The sequence below is a fragment of the Rhinopithecus bieti genome, unplaced genomic scaffold (genome assembly GCF_001698545.2).
Source record: "Rhinopithecus bieti isolate Rb0 unplaced genomic scaffold, ASM169854v2 scaffold_64120, whole genome shotgun sequence".
NCBI classification, from domain to species: Eukaryota; Metazoa; Chordata; class Mammalia; order Primates; family Cercopithecidae; genus Rhinopithecus; species Rhinopithecus bieti.
The window spans coordinates 756,392-771,404 of record NW_016824553.1 but is presented as its reverse complement, the minus strand read 5'-3'; the positions used below and the strand labels follow the sequence as shown (position 1 = coordinate 771,404).

General features: G+C 37.2%; 1 protein-coding gene across 10 annotated transcripts in view; it reads right to left on the bottom strand.

Moving 5' to 3' along the window:
- EZH2 (enhancer of zeste 2 polycomb repressive complex 2 subunit) overlaps window positions 1-15,013 on the bottom strand; it is a 70,272-nt gene that overhangs the window by 29,177 nt on the left and 26,082 nt on the right. For 5 of the 10 annotated variants that reach the window (XM_017862415.1, XM_017862412.1, XM_017862411.1 and 2 more), the window contains exons 2-3: window positions 8,567-8,690; window positions 7,904-8,005 (exon numbers count right to left, since the gene is read on the bottom strand). In XM_017862415.1, the coding sequence (XP_017717904.1) occupies window positions 7,904-8,005; window positions 8,567-8,683 (219 nt within the window). In that variant the 5' untranslated portion in view covers window positions 8,684-8,690. Of the gene's footprint in view, window positions 1-7,876; window positions 8,006-8,566; window positions 8,693-15,013 lie in introns of those variants that run through there. The other 5 variants (XM_017862410.1, XM_017862413.1, XM_017862408.1 and 2 more) reach the window with 2 other exon arrangements.

The window sequence follows — 15,013 nt, the reverse complement described above, 5'->3', positions numbered from 1 at the left end:
GAAGGAAGGAAGGAAGGAAGGAAGGAAGGAAGGAAGGAAGGAAGGAAGGAAGAAAGAAAGAAAGAAAGAAAGAAAGAAAGAAAGAAAGAAAGAAAGAAAGAAAGAAAGAAAGAAAGAAAGAAAGAGAGTGGGCAAGATGGCACAGGCTGTGGTTTCTGAAGGGAAACACTTCAGGTCTTGCTCTAGTGGTAAAACTGCCGAGGGAACCACCAACCAAGAAGGCTGATTCTGCTCATCTTCGAAAACGAGTTTACAACTGCCCCTCACGATTCATTAATTTCTCAGTAAAGTGTTGAAACAACCAGGAAACTAAAAAGAACAAAATTAGAAACCAAATACCCTATTCATTCTTTACACCAAAGGAAATTCCTGATGGGTTAAATGATATTAGAATATAAAAATGAAAACAGAGAACTAAAGGAAAGACAGGTAGATAATTTATAATCTTGAAGTGAAGAAAGACTTTTGGAACCTTTAAGAAACACAAAACTTAGGCCAGGCGCCATGGCTCAAGCCTGTAATCCCAGCACTTTGGGAGGCTGAGACGGGCGGATCACAAGGTCAGGAGATCGAGACCATCCTGGCTAACACGGTGAAACCCCGTCTCTACCAAAAAAAATACAAAAAACTAGCCGGGCGAGTTGGCGGCGCCTGTAGTCCCAGCTCCTCGGGAGGCTGAGGCAGGAGAATGGCGTGAACCCGGGAGGCGGAGCTTGCAGTGAGCTGAGATCCGGCCACTGCACTCCAGTTTGGGTGACAGAGCGAGACTCCCGTCTCCAAAAAAAAAAGAAACACAAAACTTAAAAGAAAAAGAAGTGTATAACAAAGATATACCAGAAATAACATCAAAATGGGGTAAAATCTGCAAAACATACGACAAAAAAACTATTTTTTGTTTTTTGCTTTTTGAGATTGAGTCTTGTGATTCAATCTCAAAGCTCCGCCTCCCGGGTTCCCGCCATTCTCCTGCCTCAGCCTCCGGAGTAGCTGGGACTACAGGCGCCGCCACCTCGCCTAGCTAATTTTTTTGTATTTTTAGTAAAGATGGGCTTTCACCATATTGGTCAGGCTGGTCTAGAATTCCTCATCCCAAATGGTCTGTCCACCTTGGCCTTCCAAAGTGCTGGGATTACAGGCGTGAGCCACTGCACCCAGTCAAAAACTAGTATTTGTAATATACAAAAAGTCCTTATGAATTGTAAGAAAAAGCCCAACCTAATTGTACAAGATCCAACACTGTAACAGCCAGTTCACAAAAGAAATATAAACAAACAGTAATTGACACTTAACTTCACTAATAATTAAGACATGGTATAACAAATTCTAACAACGTTTTACCTATTGGACTGAAGATTAAGATTGAAAATATTGTGCTGAGAATACAGGTAAACAGACATTCCATAAACAGCTGGTGGGGGTGTAATGTAAAACTTTTGAGGGTGCATTTGGTAATATCCGCTAAATTTTCAAATATGCATATCATTTTGATCTAATAATTATATTTCTAGGAACTTCTACAGAATTACTCAAAAGATGCAAGGATGTATATGAAGTTCACTACAGCAATGATTGCAAAAGTAAAAACTAAAAATCTAAATATCCATCAAGAATGGGGCAATAAGTTATGGTATATCCATAATGTCAAACATACACATTTTTTAAAAGAATGAAAATTTGAACAGAGGTTGTAAAGTGATGGCCCAAAATGGAAAGGATGTATTATCTGGCCAATAATTTTTAAAAATAAAATACATATTATTAACTTTGTAGTATATATAGAAAATGAAATTTGAAAGACTAAAAGCCAGAGCAGTTGGACTACAGGGACTTTTGCTTTCTGTTTTACCTATTTCTGTGTTATCTAAATTTTTACAATAATCATTTTACAATGATCTGTTCAGTGGAGAGAAAAACATAAAACTTTTAAACTAGTTTCATTAGCCCGAAAGGTAGTCACATTAGCTAGTATAAAACTGCCTTGTCAGGTAGCTTGTGAAATGTGCCCAGCCTTCCCAAAATGTTACTTAAGTGATGTTCTTTTATAAAACCTGCTAAGAGAAGGTAAGACAGAATCCTAAGGAGTAAATTTAAGTCAATCCCTATTATAAAGCTAAATTATGACAAAAGTCCTAGATCTAATGTAATTTTCTTGTTTCTTCAGAGAATAAAACAATTTCTAACCTTCCAGATTAAGCAAGCATTTTTGTTTGTTTGGATTTTTTTTTTTTTAATAGTTGTCAGAACTCGGTTTTGCATTTGGGGATACATGACATTTATAACAATAATTTATAAAATACAAACTATATACACAATATTCTAGGAGAAAAACCATAAAGGAAAGCAACTTCTGCTAATTTTATTAGTTGCCTAAATTTGACTTTTTAAAATTCACCTTTTAAACTGAAGATACATAATCAAATTTAAAATATAAACATAATAAATGACGTGTATTTAATATATAATGTTATATAAACTCAAATGTCCTTTTTTTTTTTAAATCTAACCCTTTGGAAAAGTATAAAAGCTTACATTAGTTTATGTTCAAAAGGGAAAAAAAAAAAACCCCTTATATGATAATTTAAGAAATGTTACATCTATTTCAGCCTAAATCAAGCCAGAAAGAAAGCAAAGGCTGCATGGATTTACAAGTTATACAGGTGGGAACGACTGACAGTTAACCTAACAAGATTCAACTCTCCAAGTAAATACCAACAATAGTTAAAGAGAGGCAAGAAGTCACAGAAAGCAACTCAGAGACCACTTCCTTAAGTCAATAAGAATGAGTGTATATGTTCAGACTAAGAGTAAGACAGACACTTGAAGAGCCATCCACTTAATTCAAAGACATGAGAAAAGTGACGAGCTTTCTGCCATATTTGCTCAAAAGGCTCATGAGAATCTAAACCTATAGGGCCTATAATCCTGAAATACATAAAGAAACCATGTTACTACACTCGAATGTATCTGAGTAAAGTACACTAAATTATACATGAAATACACTAGGATATTATTTTTTCTTTGTAAACAGTAACTAAATTTTCACTTACAATTAACTGAAGGAACTTCATTACTAAATCAATAAAAAATGCAATCGAGTGTTTACATGTAAACCAGGTATTTTCTTCTCCTTCAACAAAATGTTAAGTCCAAAATGCCAACATACAAAAGAATTTACACATTATTTTGATAGAAGCTTCTCCCCCCCAAAAACATCTGCTAATATCAAATGCTAAGCAATGAACTTACAATCATTTGAAATATTACTAAGAAGAGCAAATGTGTTAATATTTAAAAGTCCAAAAGTTTTTAAATTCTTCATATGAGGACCATGATCCCCTTCTGGTGCTGCCTCTATTTTAGACATTCTGAAGCCCCAAGAATATACACCAAATTCTCTCTATCCATTAGTAAACAAGATACAGAACTCTTACAAGAACATTGTATTCTCCTGGGAATCTAGAAATGCATATTGGCAAGATGGATTAAATTACTAAACTAATCATACCATTTGCCCAGAAGACAGGCATTATCTAAGCAAACCTCTCTTTCAGTCATAACACATATAGAAAACATTTCGATATGAAGTCAGTGAAGGAGAAGTGTCTTGTGATTATCAGCAAGAAATGGGCAGATGTACGAAAAAGAAATACATTAATGAGAACCTCAAGAGTAACTCTTCAACTAGTTTCTTCATTAAAACTCGAAAAAGAGACACACTGAAGAATACAACTAGCAATATGAAGACCCACGGAACGTAATTATTACTGGTTGACAAGACAAAGTCACAAAAGTCACCTAGAAACAATTCCTTGACCAACAGCGACACATTATGGGAATAAAATGTACATCCCTCGACCTATATGTATTGATTAATGACATTGCGAAGCTGGATGCTTCTTTAAAAGATTAACTTAAGAAGAAATAAATGTAAAACATGTATAATCACTGTCTTCAAAAAGGCAGAAGTGTTTTTTTAAAAGTAAACACATTCTGTATTAAAATTCTATGAACAATACTGCTTAGATTCTGTAATCTCAATAGCAAAAAAGAGTTACCCCAAAGTATCTTAAAAACACATTAAGGGACAGGTACAGTGACTCACACCTATAATCCCAGCACTTTGGGAGGCCAAGGCAGATGGATTGCTTGAGCCCAGGAGTTCGAGACCAGCCTGGAAAACATGGCATGACCCCGTCTCTACAAAAAAAATTAGCCCGATGTGCGTGGTGGCTCACACTTGTAATCCCAGCACTTTGGGAGGTCAAGGTGGGTGGATCACCTGAGGTCAGGAGTTTGAGACCAGCCTGACCACTATGATGAAACTCCATCTCTACTAAAACAAAAACTAGCCGGGCATGGTGGCGTATGCCTGTAATCCCATCTACTCAGGAGGCTGAAGCAAGAGAATCGCTTGAACCCAGGAGGCAGAGGTTGCAGTGAGCCGAGACTGCACCATTGCACTCCAGCCTGGGCAATAAGAGCGAAACTCCGTCTCATAGATTCATTCATAGATAGATTCATAGATAGATGATAGATAGATAGATAGATAGATAGATAGATAGATAGATAGATAGATAGAAAGAAAGAAAGAAAGAAAGAAATTAGCCCAATGTGGTGGTATGTGACTGTAGTACTAGCTACTCAGGAGGCTGAGGTAAGAGGATCTCCTGAGCCCAGGAGGTCAAGGCTGCAGTGAGCTGTGATTGTACCACTGCACTCCAGCCTAGGCAACAGAGAGAGACCCCGTCACAAAAACAAAACAAAACCACACATAGTAAGAAAACCACATACTAGAGATGTGGTCTTCGGGTTCAAATGCAGAGCTCCCTGACCTGAAGTCAGCATCTAAAGCACTCACTTCAGTAAACTTTTGTCAGACATTCTTTACTAAAATAACCTGGAGAAAATCAGTCATTTTCAAACTGAGTATACCCACTTCTCCAACTACAAAAACAGTAGTATAAGTTTAAGACCTGACAAAAGAACTAAAGATTGTCATTGATGTGTCATGCTGCAGAGGACTTAAATTGAAGACACCAGCACTTACATATAATTAGCTTATAAAAGCAAGCAGTTAATTAAAACAATGCTATAATGGCACTTCAAATGTTGAATGCTATAGACTTAACGTGTTTGAATCAGCACTGCAATCTGAAATTCTGCCAAGCCTACCACTAGGAAAGTCTTTGCCAAACAAGACTCACTTTTATTTTCTCCTCCTGCCTGACCTACTTCAGACTAGAATCTTTCAAACATATAAAAGAAATAATATGTAGATGGAAATGCTTAAACCAAAGAAAAAATAAACAGGGATATATTCTCATCTGAAAAGTCAGGAGGTTGGACCATGAGACCACTACGCTCCTTTTTAGCCCTAAAGCTTTATGATTTATTGTGATAACACCAAGAAGTTCACCACAAACAATATAAACTTTGGCTTCTAAAAGTCAGTGATGATGGTTTGAAAAGGGGGAAAGGGGAAATAATAGATGGATCATCTGAAGCAGGATCAGCTACCAACACTGACGACAAAAAAAAAAAAATGAATGACCTTAATCAGGTGAGAGTTCTATGCAACAAAACTGAATTCCTAAGGCTGGGGATTATTTTCCTCCTTTTCTCCCATATTCTGTGAAAATGTTTATTCTCAATCTTTGTGTGTGGTACTGTGGAAGTACTAAGTTTAGGCAACAATTTTGTTTTATTAAAATGCTGATTTCTTCTCACAGTTTTCACATAAACTCACGAAAATTAGGTATCTTTATATTCAATGACTTGTCTCCATTTGACAAAATTAAAAGAAAATTTCAATTAGTAAATATCCACTTGAACAAACAATACTCTTAAATTTAATGCCAAATATTATACTACGAGCAATTCAAGTTGTATGTAAATAATGTACTTCACTATAATGACCTTAATCAGGTGAGAGTTCTATGCAACAAAAACTGAATTCCTAAGGCTGGGGATTATTTTCCTCCTTTTCTCCCATATTCTGTGAAAATGTTTATTCTCAATCTTTGTGTGTGGTACTGTGGAAGTACTAAGTTTAGGCAACAATTTTGTTTTATTAAAATGCTGATTTCTTCTCACAGTTTTTCACATAAACTCACGAAAATTAGGTATCTTTATATTCAATGACTTGTCTCCATTTGACAAAATTAAAAGAAAATTTCAATTAGTAAATATCCACTTGAACAAACAATACTCTTAAATTTAATGCCAAATATTATACTACGAGCAATTCAAGTTGTATGTAAATAATGTACTTCACTAATACTTCATGTGCTCTTCTGGGCCCACATCAGATCATTAGAGCAGGCAAACTGACTAAACACTTCTAAGGCTCAGTTTCCTTGCCTGGATTTAAAAAAAAAAAAAAAAAAAGAAAAGCGTCTTACTCCTTCCTTATCACGAAGATTAAATGAGATAATGTGTACAAAGTACCTAGCACAGTAACATAATTCATTACTGCTGCTGACTTTTATTATAAACCTAAGTTAGGCTTTTGGTAGCATTCTGAGATTCATTACGGGTGGCAAAAATAAGTTTTCCATGTGAATCTATCTAATTTCTCGAAATTTCTAAGATTTATTCCTCCAGAGAAAATGAGGTTTTCCTTCACTTCAACATTTCTAAAAGGTCACCAGATAAAACTTTCAAAACAATTACTTAAAAGCCCCATCCTTATTCCCTTTAAGAACGTTTTGATGGGCATCAAAAAGAATCCCTTTCCCCCATGCCACTGACCTCCAACATCTAGGCTCTGGCCTGTACCAGATGTTGAGGAAAGTGTCAATGTATAATAAATATTTATACAATTAGAAATCAGAGCTTTACAGAGGTGTCACCTAACAAATGCATAAACGGCTAAGAATCATTCCAAGTGTCACCATCAAGACCACCAGAGTATCACTGGAATCATCATTAGGATTATGTCTGCTGCTGCTGGGATATCACTGACAAGTATTTGAAGCACGTATGTCACACAATCTCCAGAAGGCCTCATACAACAGTAAATTGTTGCTTGTTAAATAATGTCATATTAAAAATGGCTACTCACTGAAAAATTATCTTAAATTCCATCGTTTAGGTGCTTCTCATATTTAGACATTCAGATAAACAATCTACTACATAGTGTAATTTTAATTCCAAATTACTCTTTCCCCTTTTGCTTCAACTCCCCTTTAAATATCCTATGCCATGTCTTTCTATACAACACAGGCACTTAAAAACAGAAATGCCTAAGCTATTTAGGCTTTTGCCATTTTCTTCTCATCTTGCTGCAATCATGTTTTAACGGGATATTTAATTATAGATTATACCATAGATTTACTGCCTTTCTTTGAAAATAGGAAACTCTTGGAGTAATTAAGAGCTACCTCGTTCAGAAAGTACTATAGAAAAGAAATTCCAATCTCTCAACACGAAATTTAAAAATTCTTATAGAGAGGCTTAGCCTTTGAACAAAATATATAATAAAAAGCTTTCCTGTTCATGAATATGAAAACATTTCTTACTACATGGCTAATTCAAATTGGGGTTAAAACAGTGAGTCAGAAAACCTTGCTCTAAATAGTGATCTGATGAGGACATTAAAGAGTATTTGATTTAAAAGTTTTTTTTTAATCAACATTCTTATAAAACCTAGGCATCTACCTAGTTCAAAGTATATTCCAAACACTTAGAATTCTGTTATAGGAATAGCTAATAGTGTGATGTACAGCAGCCATTAACAGTTGCACATTAAAAAGAAATAGCAATAAAAAGATGGACACCCTGAGGTCAATGATTTCCTCCCAATAACCACACAAATGTTCCAAAAGCAAAAACCAAAAGGTGATGATAATTACTACAACATGTTATGTTAACCAACCTCCCTAGTCCCGCGCAATGAGCTCACAGAAGTCAGGATGTGCACAGGCTGTATCCTTCGCTGTTTCCATTCTTGGTTTAAGATTTCCGTTCTTTCCAAAATTTTCTGACGATTGGAACTAAACATACTCTTTAAAAAAAAATGAAGGAGAGGAGAGGAGAAATTGTTCATCGTTAGAAAATGTGTAACACCTCTAAAGCAGATTAAAATCTAGTGTATTCTCAAAATATCAAGAACATTTTCTTAGGTGCATATAGATTTTACACTATAGTTTCCCACATTCAAATAATACAAAAACACCACATCTACTATTTTATTGCAAGTGGTTAGAGAACAGGAAACTATTGCAATGCTTTGTTGACTTTGTATGTGTGTGCGTGTGTGTGTGTGTGTATTTTTTTTTTTAATCACAATGACTTTAAAGACATAAAATCATGAAATGCATCCCTTTGTATTTAGGTCCTGAGTCTGCACATGCAAATAAAAGTATACTAAACAAAGACTGATTAATATGCATGGCATAATGTTAAGACAGATCAAGAACCTAAGCTTCCAAGTATTCACTTATCTTATGTAAATACAAACTTAGCTAGAAATATATTATTTTAAATAAAAACTTATTGAACTTAGGAGAGGAAAAAAACCTATCCTTAACTGTATATTCATTTTTCACAAAAGATAAGATTATACCTTTACTTCATCAGCTCGTCTGAACCTCTTGAGCTGTCTCAGTCGCATGTACTCTGATTTTACACGCTTCCGCCAACAAACTGGTCCCTTCTCAGATCTCTTCCCAGTCTGGCCCATGATTATTCTAAAAGCAATGGTTTCATATTAAAATCACTAATCTAACCAGCCTGAATATGATCACCTGTGTTTTAATCTGCAGCAAACTAACAATCAGTGAAGAAATGACACATATTACACTGTTGGTATTTGCAGAAAGGTGCTCATTTGTGCTGCATGGTTAAATCCTTAAAACATTTCATTGAAAGTTTAAGTTTTTATTTAATACAACTTTTAAAATATACTTGTATTTACAAAAAATCTACACTAAATTGCAGCCATATTATAGGAACATGATCCCATTACAGGAATTAGGTATACTATATCACAACCTAGTTTTTAACTCTATCAGATCCACATTTGTGGAGGGAAGAAAATATAAAGACATAGGATCCTAAGTTTTTCATCATTAAATTAGCTGTTACAGGAGCAAGACATAATGGAATATAACTGAAAAAAGTAAATCCAAGAAGAAGTAAAATTTACAAGCAGTACTAAAAGTAGAAAACATATAGTTCACCATATAACAAATGTACAAAAGTACTCTCTCCCCACACACTTAACCATGCACCTCTCCTTAAACACTGTGATAAAGTCTGTATTTTTGCCTCTTGTGCCACCTTTATTAACACGAGGGGTTTCTGCTATCAAGCAAAAAGAGGAATGCAGGAAATGCAAAGTAAATTATTCTGCCTTATCTTTAGTTGCAGGCTCTAAGAACCAATTATGTTCAAATGCGGGGACAGCTTATAGTTCACCCAATGTCTAATTCATACTGCAGTCCTCACCTTAAGTCTAAACAAGCATCTTTTTCTAGAACATTTTCTCCTAAAGTATTAAAATCATACTGTACCTTCAAAATATTAGCAGGACATTCTCTGTCAGGCTGTGCAAAGCTTTACAGGCCACACTAACAATTTGTGCTTTATCTTAAGAACAATGGAAGCCACTTTTAGTGTTTTAAGTAAAAGGGTGTGAGGTGAGGGAGTAAAAGAATAACTGCAACCAGGTTAGACGCTGCAGCACAGCATCCCGACAAGGGGTGACAGAGGCTTCTACACCACACTGGCAATGACAGGGAAAAGGACATGAATTCAAGAGTTGCTTAGACCAGAACTTCCACCAAATGATGTTTTAAATACAGAAAGTGAAGAAGGTGACTTTCTGGCTTGAACAAATAAATGAGTAGGGCAGGCTTCACCTATTTGTTTACATAAAAACCTCATGCACAGAGAAAACTGCCTAAGATTTAGACTAAGAGTCCCGAGGTCAGTGGGTAACTTTCTACAGAAATACTCAATCACCAACAGGTGACAGAGAAAGCAGATGGCTGTTTACTCAGAGCTGTAACAAATGGGCAAAGAAATTCATTTTCTCAAGCATGTAATAAATAATTATGACCCAAGCAGTTTATACAAACTTGAATAAAACGAATATACAAATATTATTAAGTCCTCGCCCCTATGGAGCTGATATTCTACCTAAGATAGAGGGAAAAATATAGTATGAGATAGACAGATGTACTTCAGTATCCCTGGGAAATTGGTTCCAGGACACCTCTCGAAAACCAAAATCCACAGATGCTCAAAAGTCCCTGATACAAAGTGGTGTAATATTTGCATATCACCTATGCATAGCCTCCCATATACTTTTTTTTTTTACTTGGCTTCCTGGGATATGAGACTCCCATGTACTTCAAATCACCTCTAGATTACTTATAATCCCTAATACAATGTAAATGCTATGTAAATAGTTGTTATACTGTATTGTTTAGAAAAGAATGACAAGGAAAACAGTACAGACATGTTCAGTACAGATGCAACCATGCTTTATTTTTTTCTGAATATTTTTTATCTGCAGTTGGTTGAATCCATGAATTCAGGATCCATGGATTTGGAACTCACAGATGTGGAAGGCTGACTGTTCATACGAAAGCACTTTGCGGGAAAGAAAAGAATATTAGGAACTGCAGAAGGATGGCAGGAAAGGTAACAAGTGAACTCAATCTTAAAAGTTGAGCTGGGCTGGGCGCGGTGGCTCAAGCCTGTAATCCCAGCACTTTGGGAGGCCGAGATGGGCGGATCACGAGGTCAGGAGATGGAGACCATCCTGGCTAACACGGTGAAACCCCGTCTCTACTAAAAAAAATACAAAAAATTAGCCAGGCGAGATGGCGAGCGCCTGTAGTCCCAGCTACTCGGGAGGCTGAGGAGAGAGAATGGCGTAAACCCGGGAGGCGGAGCTTGCAGTGAGCTGAGATCCGGCCACTGCACTCCAGCCTGGGCGACAGAGCGAGACTCCGTCTCAAAAAAAAAAAAAAAAAAAGTTGAGCTGGATTTCAAAAGGCAAAGAAAGAACCTAAAGGAATCTTAGGTCTGAGCAAGAGAAAGCTGGATAGGGGGCAACTAAAGTCTGGCTGGCAGACATTTAACAAGGATGGACCTGGAGAGTAAAAGTCACAAATTAAAAGGACTGAGGACCTGAAGGGAATGAAGAGATAAGAATGGGCAGGAATTTGAGTATGCTTGACATAAAGAAGGCTGATGAAACCACCAAGATAGAACTATTCCAAGTGAAAAGTTTCCAAGTGTGGCCTTGCCTGCGAGGTGCTAAAGTTGAGTAAAGCTGAGAGTCATTCAGATTGCGAAGACTAAACTCAAGATGACCCCAGCTTTGCGGTAAAGCAGAAAATGGTGTTAGGAAGGCAGTAAGGTGGGACCAAAGGACATCAAAGATGGGAAGAAACTGGAGCCTTATTTTTTTTAAATAATTTCATGACAATAGTTTTCTTCCTATCTGCTAGTTAACATGTGAACTTAACTAATTCTCTGCAAATTACTTAAGACCACTTAGCACTTCAAAGGCCTAGAAACTAGAAAGAAAAAGGAATCAGATAAAAAGGAATGATCTGTAGCCTCATTCGCTCATAGGCTAATCACCTCTAGTCCATCTGTTGCCTAGACAAATTTCTCCTTGGAGGTATCACCCCTGTGCAATAAGGCCTAGGGTAGCAAACGTGTTTCGTTTTCACTGATGTATAATGTGGGTGTTATTACTTTTTTTTTTTTTTGAGACCAGGTTGGAGTGCAGTGATGCAATCTCCGCTCACTGCAAGCTCTGCCTCTCGGGTTCACGCATGAACCCGGGAAGCAGATGTTGAGGTGAGCTGGGATCATGCCACCGCACTCCAGTCTAGGCAACAGAGTGAGATAAGACTCCGTCTCCAAAAAAAAAAAAAGATTATCTTAAGGAGTGCGCAATCTAGATCCCTCACATGTACAGCTGCTCACAATAGGGTTCAAGTGCCTATGAGAATCTAATTCTGCCACCAATCTGACAGGAGGCGGAGCTCACCTCCTGCTGTACGGCCCAGTTTCTAACAGGCCACAGACAGGTACCAGTCCACGGCCTGGAGATTGGGGATCCCTGCTTTAAAACTGTCTCTAGATTACTAAATACCGAATACAATGTAAATACTACGTAAATAGTTGTTAAACTTTTATGTTTAGGGAATAATGGCAAGAAAAAAGTATGTACATGTTCAGTACAGACACTTTTGTTTCTTTTCAAATATTTTTACCTACAGTTGGCTGAATCTTAAAATGCAGAATCTCATTTACAGAGGGCCAACTGTACAGGAACATCTGAATTAACGGAAGATGGGCTCTCATAGCCTACTTTATTATCACCAACAGCATCATCAGAAAAAGTAGAGCTTCCTCCATCCTCTCAGGTTTACTGAGGCCCCAGGACATGGCCAAGACACGCCTTCCTACCTACCTCTCAAGTGGCCAGGTCACACAAGTCCAAGGAATCAGCACTGTTCTCTACCAGATACACCCCTACTCCACTTGTGAGAGGTCTTTACCTAAATCAGACATTCCTGTCCCTCCTTACCCAGCTGCCAATAACTGAATAATTTGAAAAAAGTCCCATAGGTATTGTCAGAGCCCTTAATGCTTCTTTAAAAATTCTACCTAAAGCATTTGCTAAATCAAGGGAATAACCACCTATTTGGTCTGGCCAAATAAATATTTCTGTTTCTATTTGTCTAAAGAAAACATAAACTACATACACTATTTATCCTTCTCAACTAAATTAATAGCGGCAACTTTGACTCTTAACTGAATACCAGGCTAAGTAAGGTCAAATCCAAACCCAACAAGATGTAAGTAATATGATTACAATATTCTCAATGTCCCTCCCTTTTAAAAATGTTTACTTCACAGCAAGACTGCCCAAAAAAATGTCAATTTTGATAACTCTCCAGTCTTCAATAGTGCCTGTTTGTATAAATGCTTTGAAGGCAGCTGTTAGTCTCATTTGGCAATTTCACTTATTTTTAAAGTTACAATCCACTGTTTCAATATACTGAAATTTAAATTAATGGTAAATGACATTTTGTAGGTAAGGATAAGAAAAACAATATAAAGAGAACTCAGACATAGAGATGTTAAACTATTGGTAAGTGATAAAAATTAATCACTTAGAAGCAGATCCTATGCCTGAGGGGGAATACAGAAAACCTGTCCCTGTGAAAAGGAAGACCATGAAAGAGGAATTCAGGAGAAGCAGGTACACAGTGCCATGCACCAGGCACGAGAATCAGGATTCAAAAGAGACAGGATCAGAGATGGCAAGGAGAGTTCATCTCGCACAACCACTTTGAGGGTTGTGTCCGTAAGGATTCTTGGCTTTAGGCCAGGCCATGTCCTAGCTCAGCAAAAAGAGTGCTGTCATGATTAATAATGCTTGTTACAGACATGGGGCAAAGAATTGGGGTAGCAGCACTCTCCAAATCAAATTCAAATAATAAACTAAACTAACAAGAGAACATTTAGTCCTATTAATTCTAAGTCCTATACACAGTATTAAACAAAAAGCAAGAGTTTGGACTCCAAAGCTCATTACCTGGGTTCAGATCCTTCTCCCACTTAGCAGCTGTGTGTGAAGTTGACCAAGTTACTGAACGGCTTTGTGCCTCACTCTCCTCATGAAAAAAGGCTAATTCAAGAGTACCTACCTCAGAGTCATTATGAGAAGTAAATTTATTTACGGTGCATAGACAGTGCCTGGCAGATGGTAAGCACTCTATCAGCATTAAAAAAGTAGTGGCTATCAGCCGGGCGCTGTGGCTCACGCCTGTAATCCCAGCACTTTGGGAGGCTGAGGCAGGTGGATCATGAATGAGGTCAGGAGTTCAAGACCAGCCTGCCCAACATGGTAAAACCCCATCTCTACTAAAAATACAAAAATTAGCCAGGCATGGTGGTACGTGCCTGTAGTCCCAGCTACTCAGGAGGCTGAGGCAGGAGAACTGCTTGAACCTAGGAGGCGGAGGTTGCAGTGAGCTGAGGTCGCGCCACTGCACTCCAGCCTAGGTGACAGAGCAAGACTCCATCTCAAAGAAAAAAAAAAAAAGAAAAAAGAAAAAAAGTAGTGGCTATCAGCTACATAAACGGCTGATGAATGATATCAGAAATTACAACATTTATATTAAAAAGTTAACTCAATATAAAGACTTTTAAAATGAGAAACTGTATGCAAATAAAAACAAAACAGGATGTCAGGGGATCTCAGGATAGAATGCAAACTATACGGCAAGTCTAACAGTATTATAATTTTATGAGATAGTCTCATGGAAGGAGCAGGAGGTCGGGGGAAGCTAACCTACAGAACTTTGGACAATCTACACAGTACTCTAGCTGGTAAATTTGTTTCTCATAAGGGTACCAGTCTGTAATTCTGAAAGTACTCTACATGTACACTAGGGTTAAACAAATACGTAAATAAAGTGTAGATAATGTGAGCCAAGTTTCTCAATGTCACAAAGAAGTTACAAATAAACAAGGGGTGGTGATGAATTAGTCAGATATATCAATATGAACTCACGTTTATTTCAAAATATATGCAGATAGATAAAGAAACACAAGTATGTATGCACACGTAGGTTAGGTGAAATACATGCATTTCCAGAGTCTGTCCACCAGAGGGCCTGGAAGCAGTGATACCCCAGGAGCAATAAGCATACCCAGCACCCAAGACTTTTGTTTCTAAATACCACCCTCCAATAAATACAAGGAAGCAGAGTCTGGAGAAACAGCTGATTCTAGGGTTGGGACAGGGAAACAACAAGGCAAGCCAGCAGCAGAAGGGAAATGCTCAAAAGATGAAAGGACAGGGATAGGTCCAAGACAGGAAGCAAACAGAAGAAACTCTAGTGGCCAAAGCTGGAATAATTTGAGCCGCAGAGTAAGTCAGAACAGTATTAAAACATAACAAAATAATGATTCATAAGTCTATGATATAAATAAGTGATTAAATAAACAAATGGAGGAGAAGGAACAATTC